The 21,244-nt window shown below is 45.7% G+C and overlaps 1 protein-coding gene across 8 annotated transcripts; it reads left to right on the forward strand.

The window, feature by feature from the left end:
• Positions 1 to 1,525: 1,525 nt before the first annotated feature.
• On the forward strand, positions 1,526 to 20,089 carry BMF (Bcl2 modifying factor). 8 transcript variants are annotated; one of them, XM_085580347.1, is made up of 5 exons: positions 2,166 to 2,258; positions 3,575 to 3,739; positions 4,672 to 4,992; positions 5,914 to 6,077; positions 19,371 to 20,089. In XM_085580347.1, the coding sequence occupies exons 3-5, from the start codon at positions 4,677 to 4,679 to the stop codon at positions 19,470 to 19,472; spliced, it is 582 nt and encodes a 193-aa protein (XP_085436473.1). In that variant the 5' UTR covers positions 2,166 to 2,258; positions 3,575 to 3,739; positions 4,672 to 4,676; the 3' UTR covers positions 19,473 to 20,089. The 8 variants fall into 8 exon arrangements, with proteins under 8 accessions (XP_085436476.1, XP_085436473.1, XP_077640209.1 ...); XM_077784083.2 differs by having other exon boundaries at positions 4,768 to 4,992; XM_085580348.1 differs by having other exon boundaries at positions 2,166 to 2,247.
• The last annotated feature ends 1,155 nt before the right edge of the window (positions 20,090 to 21,244 follow it).

The raw sequence follows: 21,244 nt of genomic DNA on the forward strand, positions 1-21,244 counted from the left end.
TGCAATTACAGCACAATGCTGACAATAGCATTTTGTCAGTAAAATGAGAAATAGTTGTGAAGACATGTGAGGAATATGTAGGGAGGGGGATAACTAAATAAAAGAAGCAATTTTGTCCACTATTCTTTTGAGAAGTAGAGCAGGCTGACAGAAGGGTTATAGGATGGCACAGTATTTCCATCCACAGATGTCACAGGGACACTGCTGCACGTGATTTAAGATTAATCTCTTGAATCAAAATGTCACCATGTACACTAATGAGCAAAAACTCTCTGGCAGAAAACTTGTCCCTTGGGCTCCTGTTCCCAGGTAAGAAGCTTGTCTCCATTCTATTGTAGAAACTCTCTCAGTTGAGTGCAGTGAGGTTGGTGGTATAACTTGCCCCTGGTTCACAATTTTCCATTTCAGACTTGCTGTCTCTGTCTTGGTTTCGGTCTATTTACTCGGAGCCATTTCTTAACAATGTCTAATTTCCTCAAGGAATCCCTCTGAGTCCCCTTTCTTAGAAATGCTGCCATATCTTTTTTTTAATCACTGAAAGGCACAAATATCCTTCCTGAGCCCTCTTACCATCCAGCCTGATTATATACATAGATTTCAGTTTCCATACATTTTCTACACAGTAGGAGTTCCCAAAATGCAGCCTCTGGGGATATAAAGTGTGGCCCCAACTGCAGTACAATGAGATGAAAACAAAGCCGATCAGGTACTGTTCTTACTGTTAATGAGCCTAACCAGCAGGCAGTTATTACTCAGTCTGGAAGACATAAGTGGTTGGAATCATAGCACATTAATTTTTTATTTATAGTGATGCACATTCAAATTAGCAGTAGCCCTCCAGCAGCTGGCATTTGGCCAGGGTTTGACCATCAGTGTGATAAAATTTGACTATCTCAAAGATATAAAATGCCTTTTGTTGCCTTTTGGTTTTTTAAATATCAATTTCTTCTCCTACTCACAACTCCCTTGACTATCAAAAGTGAACAAAAAGGCTTAATTAATTTAGGAACCTTGCCCCTTACTGAAAATTAAAGGAAAGATATTTTTTTCTCTTTTACTTGGTGGTGACGTACAAGTCAAATATGATCTGACCTTCTTGTAAATAAGGAGACTCAAGCCTTCTGGCAAATAAAAGAGTTGAAATGAACACTTGGACAAGAACCACAAAGAAATGGGTTCTTGGAGACAATGAACATTATTAGCTGGTTAATCTATTAATGGCAACTGTAAATACCTCACTCAAAATCATAGTGACTCTGAAACTTTTAACTGGAGAGGCTCTGTGAGCCTGCCCAGGACAATGTGATACGAGGAAAACGTAGTAATTCGCCTCACCTTGCCAGCCATCGGTTTGCAATCTAACCCCTCCCCTGAGTTTAAGTTACAAACCTCAGTAACTGTGTGGCAGACTTGACAGCAATTAACATTACTCAGCTGCCAGCTGGGTTTTAAAACCTCCCTTCCAAGCGATCTTGTTACGTAGGGTTTTAAAAACAGCCTGACAGGGTGCTGCTCTGCGCCAAGGAGCTGGGTCCTGCCTCTCTTAACATGGTGAGATTTTTGCCACTGATTACAGGGGGAGCTGATAAATCATTGGCGGAGTAAAGGTAAATGCACCGAGCTGTTTTTTGCAGCATGAGGCTTGGGTTTTTTATCCTAATCTCATCGAAGGGGCTCCACAGCAAGCACTATAAAGAAATTATCCTTATTAGTTTAATTCTTTAACCCTGTGTAGTCCTGTAGTCGTTCTCATCTACAGGAAAGAGCACAACACACTGCGAAGAACTCCTCGACCATCACACCTCGTCGTTCAGACTTTACAAGTCAGGAAGAACTTTCTAAGTCATTTAAAGCTGAAAAACCAAAGTTTTGTTGGAAACCTACTACCCGGAGAGGCACTCCCACCGGACCTAAGGCCAGCCCAGGGGCTGCGGCCGGTGCCGGGGCTGGCTGCGGGAGCACTCCGAGCCGCGGCCGAGGCGCGCGCGGCGCGTCCCGCTGAGGCGCCGGCGCGAGCCCGCGCTGCTCCCACCTGGGCAGCCCCGCCTCCGCCGCGCGCCGGCCCCGCCCCTCCCCGCCCATTGGCTGCCGGGCGGGGGCGGGGCGGGGCGCGGCGGGGGCGGGGCTGCCGTCAGCTGTTCGCGGCGCGCCCGCCGGCGCTGGCCGCAGTTTGGCGGTGTGGAGGCGGCAGCGGCGGCGGCTCCTCCCGGGACGCCCCGTCCCCGCGGGACGCCCGTCCCGTTCTCGGTGGGTGCCCGGTAAGTGCCTTCGCCACTGGGGCCGGCCGCTCTGTGCCAGGTCGCCGGTGAGGGCGGTGCCGAGGCCAGGCGCGATCGTGACAGGGAAGGGGGTTCGCCTCGGGGCAGCCCCAGCCCGGCCAGTCCTGCCCGGAGTCCCGCGCCCGCTGGGGAGCGGGAAGAAAGAGGGAGGGTGCGGGCGAGGAGTGAGCTCGGTGGCCGCTGAGAAAGCAGCCGATTCGCTGATGTAGGCGATGGCTGATTCCACAGCCAGCGCTGCCCCTCCCGGGCAGCCCGCCGAGCTCGGGAGTCTCATCCCACGGCGCTGCCCGGAGGAGCCGCGTTAAACCTCTTGGCCGGGGGCACATCTGCGGGCTGGAGTCCGGGCGGAGAAGAGTTAAAGGCGGCCAGCGGCGGCGAAGCGAGGCCGGCCAGCTTTGTTTTGAGACGCTGGCACGCACGTGTGCGCTGAGCCCTCCCTCCGCTCCCGGCCCGCCGCCTGTCAGCGCGGGCGTGCGCTGCCCCGGCCCGCGGCTGTCGCCGCTGGCTTGTGCGAGGAAGTGCCGTGGGTAGGACACGGCACTGGAGGCGCGGGTGCTGCCCGGGCAAAGACCCGTAGCCCGAGCTGTGCGGTGTCTGTGGCTCCCAGCGTGAGCTGCGTTTGGAGGTTGTAGGAGGAGTTCCAGTGAGTTGTAGGACGAGCAGTCCTTTGCGCTACCTCGGCATTCTCTGCAAAGCTCTGCAAAAGGGTCGGACCGTGTTGCAGGAGGTCGAGTAAAACTTCTTGCTCTTTAAACCCGCTTTTATTTGGGGTTTGTGCCTTTGTTGCACTTTCTTTGAGGAATGCCCGTGTCCCAGTGAGGCTGACAGATGAGATCTGGCAAACTTTCCTGCAAAGAGAAAATACATTCCTGCCTGCCTCTCAGTCAGGTGACTGATCCAGAAGAAGAGCTGGCAAGGAGATCATCCATGCCTGCCTCTTGGGGCCCATAACTCCTTTCAGTGTGCTACATTAAGCCATGGATGAGAATGTTATGAATGCTCTGCCACTGCTGTCATCCAGCAGAGCTGCATCCAGCTGTGGGGCTGGTACCTGTTCTGCTCTGCAGAAACTTCATTGTGAGTTGTGGCTCAGTTGCGTGAGCTGCTGAGATGCAGCAACTTAAATAGCCATAGTCCCCCCAAGCCAGAGCCCTGCAGAAACAGTTCTTGCACTGCTTGGTCCTGTTGTCTCTAGCATGCTGGTGTCCTGCATGCTGCTCACCTGGGGGGAGATGGGAGCACCAAGGGCAGCACTGAACACATCCTTATAAAATTATTATTAATGTCTCCTTCAGGCCTGAAATTCCTCTTGCTAGTCTTCCGTTCTGTTAAATGCTTCGCAAACCAGAGCAAAGGAAGAGACATGAAGAGTTGAATTTCACTGCCTTGTTTGGAACTGGGTGGAAATCCTGGAGATGGATCTCTTAGGAGTCTGTCTTCCAATTGGGTTAGATGCACAGGTAACAGTAAAGGGACTTGTGGCATTTTTTGGTAATACTGCTTCTAATTGCATTATGTTTACAAAGAGCTCTGAAATAGTGATTTAGGGTTCATGGGGGTTTTTCCCCTCTGTCGTCTTTGTTCAGCTTTGTGCTGTAACAGGGCTCAGGAGTGTTTACTGTGGCAGCTACAGAAATTCTGCTTTAAACACTGGCACCAGCCATGTTTTTCTTTAGTAGTAGGATGAACCATTGCACTAACAGTGCATGTAGGCTTGAGGGTAAGACGGATAAGGAAGTGACTATGCTGCCAAGTTTGGGACATGTCTTAAGTTGAGCTGAGGGGAGAAATGAGAAGTTGAAAGGAAAGTTGGCCCTCATAGGGAGAAGTAATGGAGAGCTTCACAGAAGTGGCTTTGACAACTCTTAAGTTTTGCAACCACTGGTGTTTCTTAAAAATCTGTCCTTGCAGCCTTATGATTACAAGAGCTTTTCTTCATCAGTAAGAAATAGGTGGGAAAAAGTGAACGGGATATACCATAAAGTTCAAATATGGCAGGCCAAAACAAAGCAGACCCCCAAAGAAGCTGACTGGCCATGAGGCTATTAGAAGAATATGGGTTGCTTCTTAAACATCTTTTCTGTTTCTATGTGCTGAGGTTGGGGGTTGGCTCTCTACTTGTGAGCAGGTGTGGAATTGGAGCTGTGGGTGGACTTATACACGTGTGAACTTTGTCTCTCTCTGACCTAGCCCCTGAGGACTTTCTGCAAAGCCTTGACCTTCACCACAGGTCCCTCACCTCTCCTGTCCATGCAGATGGGCAGCACTGGGAAGCGGGGAAGAGGGAAGGTCTGGTAAAATTGGTTGTATTTTATTGTTGGAGCAGAGGGCATTCTCTCCTGGACAACATTCTTGTGTCTTAGCTGTTTCCTCAAATGTCCCTTTATTGCAGGAGCAATGGATCGCCCCAGCTACCTGGAAGAGGACTATTCTAGCCTGGATGGGCTGGACGATGACGTGTTTCACTCTGATGACTTTGGACTTGCAGGTCAGCCTGGTGAGATGACTGCAACTGGCTTTTTCACACAGAACCAGTCCTACAGCTGCCTTCTGGGGAGGTTTCAACTATTCCCCCTCACACACTGCTGTGGTCCCGGTATCAGGCATCCTGAGCAGCAGGACAAGGCAACTCAAACACTCAGCCCATCCTCTTCCAGTCAGGATGTTATGTTGCCTTGTGGAGTCACTGAAGAGCCAAGGAGACTCTTCTATGGTAAGAGCACTCCTGTGTCACTAGCTTTGCAGCAAAGAAACTGTCCCTTTAGCATTTCCCCAATCAAGCAAGGTCTCTTTCATTAGGGCGTTTTATTAAAGGACTGAAACTATTTTGCTTTAGTCCTACTCCCTCAAGAAAGACAACTTGTATTTTCTTACCCTTGCTTGTCCACTGCAAGAACCAGACACTTGCTCATTGCTTCTGCTTGTCTTTAATATTCCCTCTCTCTCTTTTTGGCTTTATTCTATCACATTTGATTTTACTGCTAGATGTCCAGATGTTCACTGTACTTCATATTCTACAATTTGCCTACATTTTTAACTACCAATGGTCTGTCTCATCCACATAGTAAGTGGAAACTCCTAGAATTTTTCGCTGGAGAGAAGAAGACGCAAAAAAGTTATAGCTTGTAGGCTCTTCACTGGAGTTAAAGTTGCTGGATAAGTAGCATGTCCATCCAGTATTTTACTAGTAACTGAGGGGTTTTGGTTACACTCAGCTTTGTGTATCCAATTAAGCTTTAATTAAAATCACTAAATAACAGAAAACTGAGAAAAGACTTGACACAAAAGATACTTGTACCTTTGAGTGGAGACAACTTGAGGCAGAGATTCCGCAAAACTGCAAGACTGTCATTTAAAATACCCCAAGCTACAGTGCTTGGCTGAGCTGTAAACAAGCAAAAGGAATAAATTTTAAGATCCTGTCACTCATTTGACTATGCTCTGTTTAATCAATATAAGTTTGTATGAAAGCTGAGCAAATCTTTTACTGCACTGTGTTACAGTATACAGTCATTGTTTGGCCTCCAGGAACTAGACTTTTAGGACTATGTACAGTTCTTTCCTCCATGAAGTGTACTGAGCAAAAAAGATATTCTTTGCACTGGAAGAATGACTCTTCTGATCTGTTTTGTAGGGAGTGCTGGCTACCGTTTACATGTCCCTCCAGCTGGCTTTGTGTTGGATCCGCACCTCCAGGAGGAACCTCAGGAAGGTCAGCGGGAAGCACGTGCTGAGGTGCAGATTGCACGGAAGTTGCAGTGCATTGCCGACCAGTTCCACCGGCTCCACATACAGAGGGTAGGGTGTCTCTGGAGGGGAAAGTGGGGGTTTACCTGTCCAAGAGTGCTACTCTGAAGACTTGCTCCAGGCATCAGCTAAGTGAACTGTTGTTTAAGACAGCAGACTGCCAACAGCAATAAAATGGCAGGAGTATCCTGATGGATTTTGCTTATGCTAAATAGCTTGCTCTTCCTAAATACTGGCAGGTGGAGGGAAGAGAATATGAGGGAATATGAATATCAGCATTTACTGCCCAGGAAGGGAGCTCTTCTGTGTTAGCTGCTGCTATTCCAGCTCTTCCTGTTCATCAGCAGTGGAGTTTGAGGCTTTTCCAGGGATCTTCCTCTTGCTTTTTATTACAGCTTTTGCTTTTCTCCATTCTCCTCACCACCTTCTCTTCTGTAGAACATGTAGCCATCAGTGGCTTTTGTCAGCTCCTTGTCTTGGTGATAGCAAGCCTAGAGTCTGTTCTGACACTCCTTGTTGTCTAACAGTAATTCTGTGTAATGTTGTAAAGAATATTTAGATTATACTAGACTTGCTAGCAGCTACTACTAGTAAGACAGTCGTAGCTAGTGTCTCAGACTTGTGACTAACTTCCACACCACGAAAAACACCTGTAAGATGCTTTCAGGTCTGAAAAATGCACTCCAGATTCTTGGTTTCTTAAAAAACAAAACAAAAAGAAAAAAACCCCAAAAGACAAACAAACAAAAAACCAAAAAAAACCCACCAAAACCCAAACACTGCTGTTCAAAGAAACAAAATAACCATTACCCCCAGAACCCTTGATTCTTTCTTTCTTCCTTGCTCTCCTTCCTCTTCGAGTAGAGATAAAATGGAAATCTCAGCCCATACAGAGATGGTCAGAGGTGGCAGAAGCTTGGCAGTAGGCAGCAGTTTGCCACTTCTATGCAAACCCAACAAGGAGGGTGTGCATCTGCTTGTATATGAAGAAATTTTGCTGGACTTCAGAAAGGGACAAAAAATTTATCCTACTTCAAGTGAGTTTGTCCTCTGTTAACTGTAGGATCATTTGCAGCCCTTCTCAAAGGTAAGTGATGATCTCTGTCCTGATGAGAGAGTGTGGTTTGTGGCTTAGCAAAGGCTTGGTCCTCTCTGTGTCACCTGAGAGATGAGGAAATTCTGTGACTATTCATCTCCTAATAGGTGAATGATTAAAGAAGGAAAAGGAAGATTAGCCTGTAGAAATGTAGACGGGGCTATGAATATCATTTAGCAAACTGCAGGAATAAAGAGCTACCACGAGGTTTTTAACGTGTTGTTTGTGGTTGAATGGGGTTTTCCCTGGTGGCGCCTTTTCGCCAGCGTTAGCTGCAGGCCCCGCTCTCTCGCCAGGCTGTCTCACAAGAAAGGGAAGGTTTAACCAACTTGGCAGAGGAGCCCTGCACTGAACTGGTGGAACTGGTTGTAACTTGACCCCCTTCACTGGGGGGAGTGTCCCTATCTGATGCCCGTGCCTTGGAAACGCGTCCGGGAGCGCCCACCGGCCCCGGCCCCGCTCGGCCGTCGGGTCGCGCCGCCCGGCGTGCGGAGCCGTAGTAAACAAAGGCGTCCGGCCGGGCTGGGCGGCGCGGCCCGGCCCCCGGGGCCCGCCAGGGGCGGGGCTCCGCGCTCTTTGTTTGAACTGGAACAGCAACAAGTTGTAAAGGGGGCCTTCAGCCATTTAAATTTGAAAACAAAACGAAGGGAAAAAAATACCAAAACCCAAACCAACTCGAAAGCTTAACCCGAGAACAGAGTAGTTCAGCCGGTGGTTATCCACAGCCTGACCCTGGGATAGGCCTTGGCATTTGGATCTGCTAAGGGATTCTTTCTTGTTTGTCAGGGAAACTGAGTATTGAACCACATATTGGTGTCCAAAGCACTGATCCCTGTGGAGTGTTTTGTTGTCATGCCCAATCCCTTCCCTCCCAGTCCTGCATGGAGGATTTCCTTTGGCTTTTGGCATGAATCCCCCGTGGAGAACCCCCTCTGTCCTATGTGCAATGACTCTGCCCAGCCCGTTGCTGAAGGAGCAGGCAGTCTGCCCCTGGAGACATTGTGAGCGGTTCACAATGTGCTGTGGTTTGGAAGGGGCAGTCTCTGAGGCATGGAAAACTGGGCTGTCGTTTATCTTGCTGTGAAACTAACCCCTGATTTTAAAACCCCATTTCAGCTAGTCTCAAACATTTGGTCAAAACCAACTTTCCAGAGTGGTGTCTTGAATCAGATTTAGAATACCACAAAGTTAGTCACACCAGTGTGGTCTTGTGAAGTCCTGAGAGAGAGCAAGCTTGGTTTTCAACAAGCTCTGCCTGTTTTCAAAGCCTACAAAACATTTATCTGTGAACCTGTGAAAAGAAAATGTGTGTGCCCTTTCAGTGGAAGTTAGGAAAAGCTTTTAGCATTGGAATGGTGCATCCAGCTAGCTCAAGAGCTGCCTTCTTATGGCTCTTGACTTCTGTGAGACTCTCCAGCAGTTCAGGTATGGCTCCCATTCTGCTGCTGCAGCAGCAAGGCTGTGTTGACACAAAGGCTGCTGGTTAATGTACATCCCTGGCTGAGAGAGAAACTGAGCAGGCAATTGCTGCTGAAGCTGACATCACTGAATTGTCATTGGACTCTGCTGCGTGCATGGCCTAACCCCATCCTACACTGGAGCCCTGGAGAGTCACTGTTATCTCTTCTCTGGGTTTCTGGAGCTAAATGGTATTTATTCTGTGGTTCTTGGCTATACAAAAGATTTTTGGGTATGCATCTAGTAAGAAAAAGAAAATTGGCCGCACCTATGCTTGCTTTTGGCATGAAAATCACTTTCAGAGTTTCATTTCCTATTAATATGTTAAACAGAAAACAGTAATTTAAAACCTGGCTATTTCATCCCTAGAACAGTGCTAGAGCAATAACACAACATTCCCTAGAACTCCATGTCTTTCATCTCTTTAAGATGCTGAATTTCTTGTAAGAAGACTTGAGCAATGCTCTGTGTTCCTAAGTAGCAGAGACTGGTAGAGGTTGATCTAGATTGCAAGGGCTCTGTGAATGACATGTGAGACCCATCTATGTCTACTTGAGTTCTTTATTGTCTCTTACTTGATTGAGGTTGTGTAGCTTCTAGCAAACTTCCCTGTTTTATGTTTTTCACCCTACCCCTGGAAAACAAAGGTAGAGCCAAGCCAGTACCTGCCATCTCCTCCTCAGTTTGAAGCAAGTGTCTCTTTGCTATGGAGTCAGTGAACTGCTGCTGTAGCCCAGCCTGTGGCTGAGCTTCAAGAGCGTGCTCTGAGGTTATGGAGAACAGAGCTGAGCTTATGGGACCTGCTGGTTGGTTGGCTGGGATGTACTTCCCATACCCCACATGTCCAGGCTATGGCAATAAGTGCCTGTGCTCTGCTTCAGGTCCTGAGTGCACTTGGGTTTCCTTGCCTTGAGGAGGGGCTTTGACCTGTGCTGAATGGAGAGTGTGTTCCATGACATGAGGGGTTGTTAGATGGGATGTGAGTACACAACCAGGAATGGCGGCAGCAGCAAAGCTGCCCCAGAGGAGCACAGGGTTATCCAGGGGTGGGGTGGATGACACTGTATATCAGTATCACACCCCTTCAGTTTGATGGGCTCCAAAGAGGCACTGGAACGCTATAGCTTTTTCCAAATAAAATAACTCTTTTAAAGCAGGCTGCAGTTTTGAGGGGACTGCTTTTATCATATTTCTTCTTCATGGAGATAAGATCACTTCACAGGGGATAAAATTGTCTCTTTCAGAGCCAATGAGTGGTAGCCTTGAACAGTTCTGGGCTCAGGTCCAAGCAGAGCCACTGACTTGCTGTATGACCTCAGACAAGTCTCTTGACCTCCTTGTGCTTCAGTCAACCCATCTGGAAAGCTCAGTTTAAAAAAAGCTGAGCCTCAATGAGAACCAGATGCTGAATCAGAACTGAGCTTTCTTGAGTAAATAAGTGCATTACAAACAACAACAAAGTCCCTTTCCAACACATCAGGAATCCTGCAGTTGGTTTAGATATGCTGACCATGCTCAAAAAGCCTCTGTGGATCTAGCTGTAGAAAACTTTTTCTCTAAATTCCCCAATTGGTTCAGCAAGTAAGTCTTACCATCACTGCAACAGAGTTCTGCAGCCCATGGAACACAAATACCTGCATCTACACTGGCTGCGGGCAGACAGCTAGGCATGTACCTAGCTTTGCTTCAAGCTAATGACACTGAAAATGTCCAGAAGGAAATGTTATTTTCCTTTGAAAGTGAAACGTGTTATGTTTTGCATACTTCTTCCTGTCTGTCTCATAGGAGTTATCAAGGCCTCCTCTGAGACACTTCTACTTATGTAATAGGGAGCCTGCACCGCTTGTCAGAAACTTATTGGTGTGAGAGAATGGTACTACATGAGTATAATTTATCCCAAACTCCATCAGGCTTTTTTCATTATTAAGGACATTCAGGCATTTTTAACAGGTTTTTGGTGGGTTTTTTTTTGTTTGTTTTTTTTTTTTTTTACACTGGAATTGTTTGCAGGAATCTGTTCTTTCTGATGAGCTTATATTTTAGGAAGAATGTTCAAGGAAGCTTCCCAATAATAATGCAGAGATTCAGACTGTCCTGCAGCTAAGCCTGTAGCACCAGCAGCTACATACTTCACTTGTACCTACAGTCTCTTTGAGACCTGAGGTACGTGTTTTTCTGCATTTGTTTCTTGAGCAGGTCAGTGCATTTCAGGATCTTCCCTGCTGGCTGGTCCTTACTGCTCTGTGCCTAGCAGTGGGCCACCTCTTCAGCTCTGCTTTCTGTGTGTTGCCCACTGGTGCAGGACTCAAATCTCCAGCTGAGGATGCACAAACATGGTGAAGGAGAGAACTCCTGAAGTTAGTGAGCCCAGTTTAAAGGGAAGGGGTTAGGGTGGGTGTGAGTTTGGGAAGCCTGAGATGTAAAACAAAGTTCTTTCAGGGCTATGGAATTGGAGTCCTAGGCTTGAAGACAGGAAGGGGCCAGTCTTATGGTCAGTGGAGTCAGAAATTTGATATAAGGAGATGGACACATATTTTTCTTTTATTCTTTTTTTTTTTCCCTTTCTTTACATTTTTGACAAATAAAGGAAGAGGTGGGCTTGGACATGTACCTTCCCCATGCATACAAATGACACAACAATTTGCTGCCCCTTGCCTAGCACCTGTTTTGAAATCCTGCTGCCTGTGGAGCTGATTACTTGACATGTAGGTTAACAGAAACATGCTGGACCATTTCACATCTAGTCTGAAATTGTATTCTTTGGTATGCTAAGAAAAGACATTGAGAATAAGAACATAATTATGCCACTGTATTAATTTGTGTTTCTACCATATCATGAATGTTATATGAAGTTCTGGTTTTCTTCATCCAAAAATGATGCAGCAGAACTGGAAAAGGTTCAGAGAAGGGAAAGACGGATGATAGAACTTCCATATGAAAAAATGGGCTAGGACTGCTAAGCCTAAAAAAAAGATACAAACCAAGAGGGAAGCAATATTAAACAGAAATCAAAAGTGACGTGAAGGAGATGAATAGTCTAATTTCTCCCAGTACAAGAACTAGGCAAAATCAAGTCAAACTAGTGGGAGCCAGCTCAAAGTAAATGAGGTCATTTTTCATGCAACAGGTGAAAGCTGTGGAGCTCCTTGTCAAGGCATATTGTGCATCCCGGTACTTTATCTGGGTTCAAGGGAAACTGAGACAAGTTTATGGCCATTGAAGCAGACATTAAATAAACAGAAACCAGATCTGACTCAGGAAATCCTAAGCTCAAACTAGTTAGATGCTGAAAGAGAGTACTAGTGGAAGCTATTGCATGTACTTGTCCTTAGCTTTTCCTCAGGCAGCCATGTAAGGCTGCTGCTGGAGGCTGGGCTATACAAACTCTTAATGCAAGTAATATATAATCACTGTATATCAGTTTAATAAAACCCACAAAATTTCAACATCATCCTAATCTAGCCTGTTCTATGCTTTCAGCTGACAAAATATTTAAATATATTACATGTATGTTCCTGCTTAAAATAGGGGATAATGTTAAAAAGTAAAACTTCTTGCCTAGCTCTGGTGGAGAAAGTGGGCAGAGGATAAAGGAGCTGGGTGGCAGGAGAGCCGTGCAAGCTCTGTGCAACTGTGTGCCATGAATCCCACTGGACACAGGACTGTCTTGAGGCAGTGGGGCCACATCCTCAAAAGACCAAGATTGTCCAAAATAAAGAGCACAAAACAGTTCTTTGAGACAGTGAAGGTGAATTGTTCTGCAGTGTTTCCAACATCAGTGTTCAGTGCTGCTGTCTCTCCTGCACAACCCCTTCAGTCTCCGCAGGTTCTTCTGGATTTCCTCAGCTCTCACAGCACTGTGACAGTGGTAACATGCTTTCTGCTTGTAGCAGTGTGACAGCTGAGAAATTACTTTTCAATTAAGAAATAATTGTGGTAATGCCTCACTTATTTTTTATTGTGGGAGAGTAGAAAATGCAGGTTATAACTTGACTGAGATCATACAAGGATTGCTGATAGGAACCTAGTTGTTCTGCCTCCAGTCCTCCACCTAGGTTGGTTGATCTTATTAAGATAGTGCCATCTCTGAGGGGGATGATGAGATGTTTGGACTGATTATTTACGGTGGGGAGCGTGCATGTTTGTATTTTACTCAATTAAATTTTATGGTGGAAAGACAGGAAAGCAAGTGCCCAAATGCAGAGTTCTCTTTTGTTTCAAGCCACCGAGGAGGAATGTCCTGCCAGCCTTTATAGTCTCCGCTTGAATGTTGGGGGTTTGTTTGTTTGTTTGTTTGTCCTCAGTAGCTGCCTCACCAGTGGCAAAGGAATCCTTCCGAGGACCAGACCACGGCAGAAAAAAATAGCGATCCAAAAACAAGCAGCGAGGCAACTGCTGTTAAGCCTAGTTAGGTTTCCCGTGACGGGAGGCAGACCCGAGGGCGTGCTGGCAATGGGGCTGGAGCCCCCCGAGGGCCGGGGCGGCCGGCGGGCTCGGAGGAGCGGGCGGTGCGTGCGAGGCCCGGCCGGGCCGTGTTGCGCTCGGCGGCTGTGTTTATATCGCTCGCTAAATTTAGCCCGTGACTCATCGGCGCTGCTGACGGGAGCGCGCTGCCCGCAGGCTCCAGCCCTGCACCTGCCCTCCCGCCGCCTCCCGCGCAGCCGGGCGGCCCGCGCCACCCCGCCCCCCGCGCCAGGATATTTTTCCTGTAAAAACTTTTAAAGTGTTATTCTAAGCAAACCCCGAGGCAGACTTTAATCACTAGGGGGGGTCTCCGCAGCAGTGAGCAGTTTTGGGAGCACCTCCCTTCTGCTGGTGAAGGAATGGATGCCAAACACAGGTCAGCGGGTCCCGCGGCCCGCTCAGGGCAGGCGATGAACACCGGGAGCTGTGGAACAGCTCTGCCCCATCACACGCAGGTTCAATCAACAAACCCCTAAAAGAGTCAAAAACTCTTGCAGCTGCCGGCTGTGACTGGGCGGTGCAGGGTGTCTGCTCCCGGGCACCTCTTCCAGCACACTCACACACCCACACTCACACACACACACCCACACTCACACACACACAGAGCTCGGGGGTGAGCCGTGCCGGACCCCGTGCCGCAGGTACAGAGTGGTATCAAGCGCAGTTCTGTGGAAATGCGGGATCTTTATTTACCGTATTTGTGGAAAATAAGCCGGCGTGCCCCTCGGGATGGGGAAGGAGGGGAAGGCTGAGGGCCTGGGAACGCGGTGGCCGGTGGCTGCCCTTCCCAGGTTGCCGTCAGCTGGCTGTTGCCATGGCGGCTGTCTGCTTCCCCTTCCTGCCCGCGCTGCAGAGGAAGGCGCGAGTGGCCGCCTGTTTGTTTTCAAACGCCGAGAAAGCTGAGGAAGGGCTCACCTGCGCAGCGCACCGCAGCAGGTTCGGGGCAACAGCCCTCGCTGTGTGCTGCTCAGGGCCAGTGCCCCAGTCTGTGCTCGCTCCCATCCTTGGGCCGGGCAGCCCATACATGGGTTTGGGGGTCCCCTGCACCCTGCATCCTTTTGGCTTTGCCCAGTTCTGTCCTCTCTCCGTAAACACACGTGTTGCCCTGTCTTGTTGCAAAGTCTGATGGAGGCTCACGAGAAAGGAAGCAGTATTTGAGATGACTGCTCCTTTTACTACAAGTTCAGTCCCATGTAAGAGTCATTGCATGACAGAAACATGGTGTTTCCTGAGGAAGGTCTCTCATCCTCTTTGATGTGTTACCATGAGAAACCATGTGGCTGAGCTCCTCTTTCATTTTTTTCCTGTGTTACTGCCTCCTTTTTTACTCTGCTGGTTCTACACATGCATTATACTTTGGTCATTAGGAATCACAGCTGGAAAGATTTGTATTTGACTTCCAATGGTCTGCATTTCTCTCTCCAGTAGGGGACACCTTCTGTAACCTCTGTTGCCTTGGGGACTGTGACTTTCTAGTCTTTCTAAGCTAAAGCATATTTTGTGGTAGCACAATATGCCTCCAGCCACCTGGCAGCCAAACAGCCTTCAGCGATGAGTCAGCAACTGCTCCTGGTGTGCAAGTATTTTTGTATTCAGTGAATAAATACAGTCTCAACGACTTGTTGCTAATACTTATATTAGTCATTAAAGGAAGAATAATGTTTTTATGTATACATATGCCATTATTCTTGTTTTGCTCTCACAGCACCATTTACGGCCATATTCATCCTTCTAGTTAAGATGGGATCAGAATATGACCATTAATTGTCTGGAAACTATGAAGCAAAGTCAGAAGCTGCCCATGAGATCAAGAGGGTGGACAGAGTGTACCAGACAGACCCACATACAACATGTGTATATGACAAGCATATCTACTTTTTTAAACGGGGATGTTAATGGCACGTGTATATCAAGTGTAAAAATGAGTCTTATTAATCTGTTAAACATTTATGCTTGTGGATTCAAGGGGCTGTGTAAAAGGGACAGCATTTTCTTTGAAGTGCGTCACCTGTCCTGATCTTCCCTTTGATCACCCTGTGCAAGGGCTTGGTAGGAGTACAAAAAGTTTTGATGTCTGGGGTGCTATTTGGTAGATACGTATCTGTATGCTTACAGTGTGAAACATGTATTAGGAATTAATTATGGGGAAGAACTAAGTGTCAGGTCAGTCATGTTCCTCATTCATTTGCTTCCAGTAAAAGTCTTGCATGGTTTTTTTTTTGTGTTTGTTTACAAGTAGTCTGGCTTTTGGTTCAGCACAGTTCATGGAAGAGGCTTCACTAATGTACTGTTGCTGCAGAGAACACTTTTCCTGTAAAATGGCCTTTTCTTGTGACTCATTGAAGCATTCATGCTAACATTTCAGACAGACAGTCTCTTAAGGATATCCCCTTTAAAAAGCAGCAGCTGCAATAGGAAATGGTTTTATGTGTTTCCAGCTTTGTGTTGACTTACTGTATTCACAAGTCTACTCTTCTTTAGTTACAGTTAGTTTAGAGGGCAAAAGGGGGCTTCTTTCCTTCTTGGGAAGGAAGCCTCAAATGGGTTATTTTGTTGCTCCCACATAGAGGTGCCAAAGTGTTCATCCCTGGTATTTTTGTGCAGTAGTGACTCTGAGGATTGAGTTATTTTGATAAAGGGCAAATCACCCTTGTGAAGCTTAGGGAAATGATACACCAGTGTCACAATAGTTATGAATCGTAGAAAAATGTCTCTAAACATATCACATTAAAAAAAATATATGCCAAGTTTGTGGAATCACTCTTCTGGGTTTTCTGTCCATCCTGACAGCTAAATTATACCATACCAAAAACCCCTCAATCTTGAAATATTGAAGAATTTTGGTCTTGGCTGAAGCACATCTGAGGGAAAAGACATAGAAACTTGTGAAAAGGACATTTTGTAGTTCTTTCCATAAATAGTTTACTGCAAATAATATCTGCCATTCCATTCTGTGGCTCTTGTCCCATACTGAATTATTACCACAGAAAGCAGATCAGCCCAGAAGTGAAGCTATAACTACAAACCCCATTAGCTGGGCTTGCTGCTGAAGCATGTAGTCCCAGTTTGGTCCTCTTCACAGGTCATCATCTTTCTGTAGTCCTAGAACAAGCATCAGACTGAGTACATGATGCATGGATCAGATAGTTTAGTATGACCTGTTAAACAGTTAAGGCAACTTCTTTATCAGATTAGTTCTGGCCTTGATCACTGTGCTGCTCTAGTTCACGTTCCAGCACTGCGGTGGGGAGAGGACATTGTGAGTGAGCTGCTCCAGTACATGGGCCAGTGAAAGTGTGTGTGGGACCACACCACCATGGAAGAACATGCTGGCTGAATGCAGACCTAGGGAAATACAAACAAGCCCTAGGTCTAGGAATAAAACCTTGAAGGCTGCCCTCAATGTAGTTGGGATGTCATGCTTCTTATAAGCAAGGAGGACCAAGGGTAAAATATTTCCTATTCTGCTCTTGCATGGAAATCTCTTTGAGTGTATTTGCCTACAGGCAAATACAGGAAACAGTTTTAATTGGAAAAGGACAAAAATGCTGTACCAAAAAGTGACTTCAAGAGGCAGTGAAATAAACACAATAGAATATAATGTAAAATACATATTAGAGGTTTTCTCAGTATTTGCCTTATCACATTCCACTGATTCTCTTGCAGGCCTGTAAACCATCATAAAGTGCAGTTCTAAAATTCTTATTTACCAGATAAAACCAAAACTCTATACCTTCCTCAAAAAGTTCCCCCCTTAAAAAAAAAATTAAAAAAAGGCATATGAGCTCAGTCTCAGTTCTTCCACTGTTTTTTTCAGAACATGGCCTCCTTTACCTATTGCTGGAAAGAGCAGGTAATCCTTTTCTCCTGAGGTGAGGTATAAAACTTGAGGATCCAGAATAATTAGAAACCTGTTATTGTATGAGAAGCACAAAGCAGCTTCCTACATGAAGGAGGACATTATTATGGGGATTCTTGCATGTGTTTATGTAAGAACTATTTCACACTCCCAACAGTGTGCAATAGTAAAACTGTACATGCCAGATCAGGACTCCTCTTGTGTGCCTCCAGATTAATCCACTTTATAAAAATTCCATGAGAGTTTCCATTAGAGAGGGTCCACCAATGAAGCTGAGATGTATTTCAAAGTTAGGATTTCTGTACCAAGTTGTAAACATCCTTTTTCCTTTCCCTTACTAAGTCTCTATAAGGCAATTTTTTACTCTCTTGGCTGCCAATAGAATAAAATAATCTAACAAAGCAGATTGTCTTCAGAGCATCTGCAATATGTTTGTCCACTATGCTCTCCTAGCATAGTTCCTTGCTCATGGAAACTGCAAAAGACCACTTTGTTCTTGCATGCCACTTCATTGAGGCCCTACCCAAAAATCTCTGTTTAAGGAATCTGCCTAAGCTGTAATAGCTTGATAAAAAAATGATACCTAGATGTTACGGGGACATTGTGGTTCCCTGTGCAGTTTGAGCAGTTTTATGAGTGTGGCTGTGTGGAGGAGGGTGCTAAGAATCTCTGGAGCTTGATGAGGAAGGGCAAACCTGGTCAAACTGAAATGCGAGCCATAAAACAGAAATTTTGCTTTTGCTTTTTGAGACCAAATTAGTGGTTTTAAACCCAGTCCTGCAGGACAGTTTCTAAAAGATTGTTTTCACCTGTAAACCTAGCAATGCCTGTGCAATCAGTAAGGACTGAACCCAGGACTAGTTACTTTGAAATAAATAATAGCAGGCTCTAGAGCCACTGCTTACAGGTTATGCTACAAACACAGTGCTCTTGAAATGTGTACTGGGATATGTGCAGACTTTTCCAAACCGATTTCTTCTTCTTGTTAAGTCCTGAGGGCAAGAATAACGACCCACTTCTAAGATGCAAGATGAATACAGGTTTTCTGGAAGCCTGTTTTGTGTATGCTTGTGATTCAAATGGCACAGATCTACTCACACTGGAATACAAACATTATTTAATGGCTATCTGGAAGGGCTTTGAAGAGCTGTCTATTGACACATCTCCAGTGCACCAATTCCAGTTGCAACTCTCTTATTTGTGATTATGTAAAAAAATGCCTTGCAACTGTGTAGTTCTGCCCTGTTGGGCTAATCTGAGTTGAAACATCTTGTTCATATAATGTGCTTCAGTGCTCTTTTATGAACTCCTGTGTACTGAGGCAAAGTTGTGGGAAGCCAGTCTTCTGTTTCCTCATCTGCTGGGGATTGGGGAGGGGGGTAGGGGGTGGAGATTTGGGCTGGTTTGTTTTGTTTTCCAGAAATGATCATGCCTGCTTAGCAAATATGGAATTCTGGATGAGAAAATGAAGACTGACTTCTAATAGAGTTGGTTATTGAGGTGAAATACTATCCCAGACTGGGCAATGTAAGGAGAAACCCACCTGTTTGTATGAGATGCCATTAAAGTGCAGGAAGGTGGGGGTATAATCAGAGCCACTTTTTCAGGGGTGATTACATATAACAAAAGGAGGAACAGCGTCCCTGTCCCAAAGCTGCATTATGTAGTCTGGTGTCCCCCTGAAATTCAACTCCCATGTTTCTTCCTTGACAATGGGACCTGAAATAACCTCTTGGTTTTGGTTTTTTGTGTGTTTTCAAGTATGTTCTTGCTTAAGGTTTAATTGGCTCCAGTCAGTAGGAAAGGGCTCCAAGGCTGATTATTTATGGCTTACTGTCAAAAGTGGCTATAAAAAGGGCAGTATTATCTTGGAGATGCTGGGAAGGAAAATGTGGTGGGGGGAGGGTGGGGGAGTGTGTGTGTGCACGAATGTGTTTTCTTGTACTAGATGAAATCAGAGTTTTGCTGTCTCAGCAGTGTGGTTTAAATTGAAGATTAACCCTTTGACCTTCACGGTGTCAAATCACTTACAGATGGATCACCAGTTATATTTTTTTCTTTTTTTTACTTTTGGGGTGAAGGGGGGCTTTTTTTTAAAAAAAAAAAAAAAAAAGGTTGTTTGTTCATGCAGCTGGGGCTTTTGAAAGGCTCAGAAGCCAATCTGATTAAAAACAGCACTTGGCTAAACTCTGCGAAATCCTACAAGCAAAAAAAAACTTTAATCCTCTTGTGCACAATGCATAAAGGGTCTGCTCTTTTCTTTTTGTAATGTTAGAGCTACAATTATTTCTGGAGAACTTATCATTTCCCTCTCTCCCCTCATCCCTTGCTGCACCCCCTTGTTATGCTGATGGGATTAAAGTGTCTGCTCTTGAAAAGTGTAACTGAGTTGTTATTGGAAAAGAGAAGTGGTATGTTGCAATTTTAGAAATATAAATAACCTTGCTTTAACTGTTCTTCTCTACAGCATCAGCAGAACAGAAATCAAGTGTGGTGGCAGCTTTTTCTCTTCCTACACAACTTGGCCTTAAACACGGAGGTGAACAGGAACCACACCGGGCAGAGGTGAGCTTCGCCCGCCTGTTTCAGGCCACATCCAGTCTGCAGGGAGCACTGAACAAACACTGGTTCGGGGGCGAGACATTGCACACCGCCGGCCGGATGTGAGGACTCTGACTTTCTGATACTCGTCTTCAAGTTTGGGTGTTTTTATGGACTCTTCTTTGCTGCTGCCTGCCTCATGAGGCAGGGAGCTCTTGTCCAACACTGTTGAAGGAAAGCCAGAATGTGGGTGTGTTTGGTAAAGCTTGCTGCTGGTTCCCCGCACCAGTGACCTCTGTGCAAGGGAGGCAGATATTAGACTGACGGCTTCCTCTGCCCTGTGCAGTAGATGGTAGAGTGCAGGAGTGACATTTTGGCTGCTAGTTAAAAATGATGCCTGGGATTGATGACTAAACATACTTGGGGTGTCTTTTAGAGCAGAGATGCTCAATTCCTCCACATTTTTAGTGATGAAAAGCATTCAAGTAGCTTGGTTCCATCAGGTTACTTGTTTTATTCATTGGTTACTGTTTCTTTCATTGCACCCTGCATGAGAGAAAATCACGAAGAAATCTGACCTCTTCAACCATTCCATTGGGCACCACTTGCAGCTCTCTCACAAGAAGTTGTTCTTTGTCATTCCCATCAATTAAAAAAAAAAAAAAATCAGTAGAACAGTCTGAAAAAGAAACCTTCTTGGAGTTGCTGGTGGCTATTAGCTTCTGCCACTGCCTGCCTTCAGTTCGGTGTTCTCAGTGCCCATGAGCCAGCAGGAAGCCAAAATCCATGGAATATGGCACAAGTGTCATTCTTCTACAATGTTAATGTATATGTTTTTAGTATTTGTATGATGGATGTTTATTTTATTTTGATTTTCTTTTCTCTTACTATATAATGTGGTTGGTTAGGAAGGCTTAGATCCCAGGCATCCGATAATTTTGCTTCAGGATTTGACAGGGAAATTAATTAGCATCTAGTCTGATATGTACACTGTACAAGCAGCCTGTCCATTACTCTAGCATGTAGTGTTTGGAGGCTGCTGTAAGCATATACTGACTAGCAGCAGTAATGTTATTCCAAGGGAGATCTTCTATCAGTTCGTATGCACTCAGAGGTTTGTCCATATGGCTGACACTGTTGGACCAGCACAGGGAAACTACCCTACCAAAAGGAAGTAGCCTTAAATATTGATAGCTGCTTCTCTGTAGCCTTAAATATACTTAGTTCACAGACCCAATGACAGCTAGGGTAAAACATGAACAGAGAAGCAATACAGACCTTACTGTTTTTTCTGAAAATTTCCATATTGCCACTGCACCTTGTTGTAGGTCTCAAATGATACAACCAGCATGAGGAAGAGCTGTCCAGAGAATTGCTCTTCAGTTGTGTTAGAAATGTCCAGCTGCAGGTGTTGAGAAATTCTTCTGCTCTTGATCCACTCTGAAAAATACGTATTACTGTGTGGAAGAGTAGTTTACTTGCACATATGCTTTCCTTCTCCACCCCTCTTTGCATATTTGTCTCTAATTCCTGCTTTCTCTGGTATCTGTATAATCTCATCATTGCTCTGTAGTGTCTGGTAACAGTTTGCTGAACAGAGTTAAATTTGGACCTCTTGCTTTCTCTCAGCCCCATTCTCTTTGATTTTCATCCTGCTCTACTGTGGCAAAACGTACTTTACCTCCCTGAAAGAGGTTCCCAAGCCTTTTTCACCCTCATATATTCACAGTCACTCTCTTTAAACATAAGGAGAGAGTTTATGTGAGAAAAGCTTTTTTTTCTCCTTTTTTGTTATTTTTC

This window comes from Lonchura striata, chromosome 5 (genome assembly GCF_050655825.1).
Source record: "Lonchura striata isolate lonStrDom1 chromosome 5, ASM5065582v1, whole genome shotgun sequence".
Lineage (NCBI taxonomy): Eukaryota > Metazoa > Chordata > Aves > Passeriformes > Estrildidae > Lonchura > Lonchura striata.

Excerpts from the sequence above, each read along its gene's own strand:
- BMF (XM_085580347.1), top strand. The coding sequence starts at position 4,677 with ATGGATCGCCCCAGCTACCTGGAAGAGGACTATTCTAGCCTGGATGGG. Across the intron at positions 4,993-5,913 it reads GCCAAGGAGACTCTTCTATG|GGAGTGCTGGCTACCGTTTA; the intron begins GTAAGAGCACTC and ends TCTGTTTTGTAG. Across the intron at positions 6,078-19,370 it reads ACCGGCTCCACATACAGAGG|CATCAGCAGAACAGAAATCA; the intron begins GTAGGGTGTCTC and ends TCTTCTCTACAG.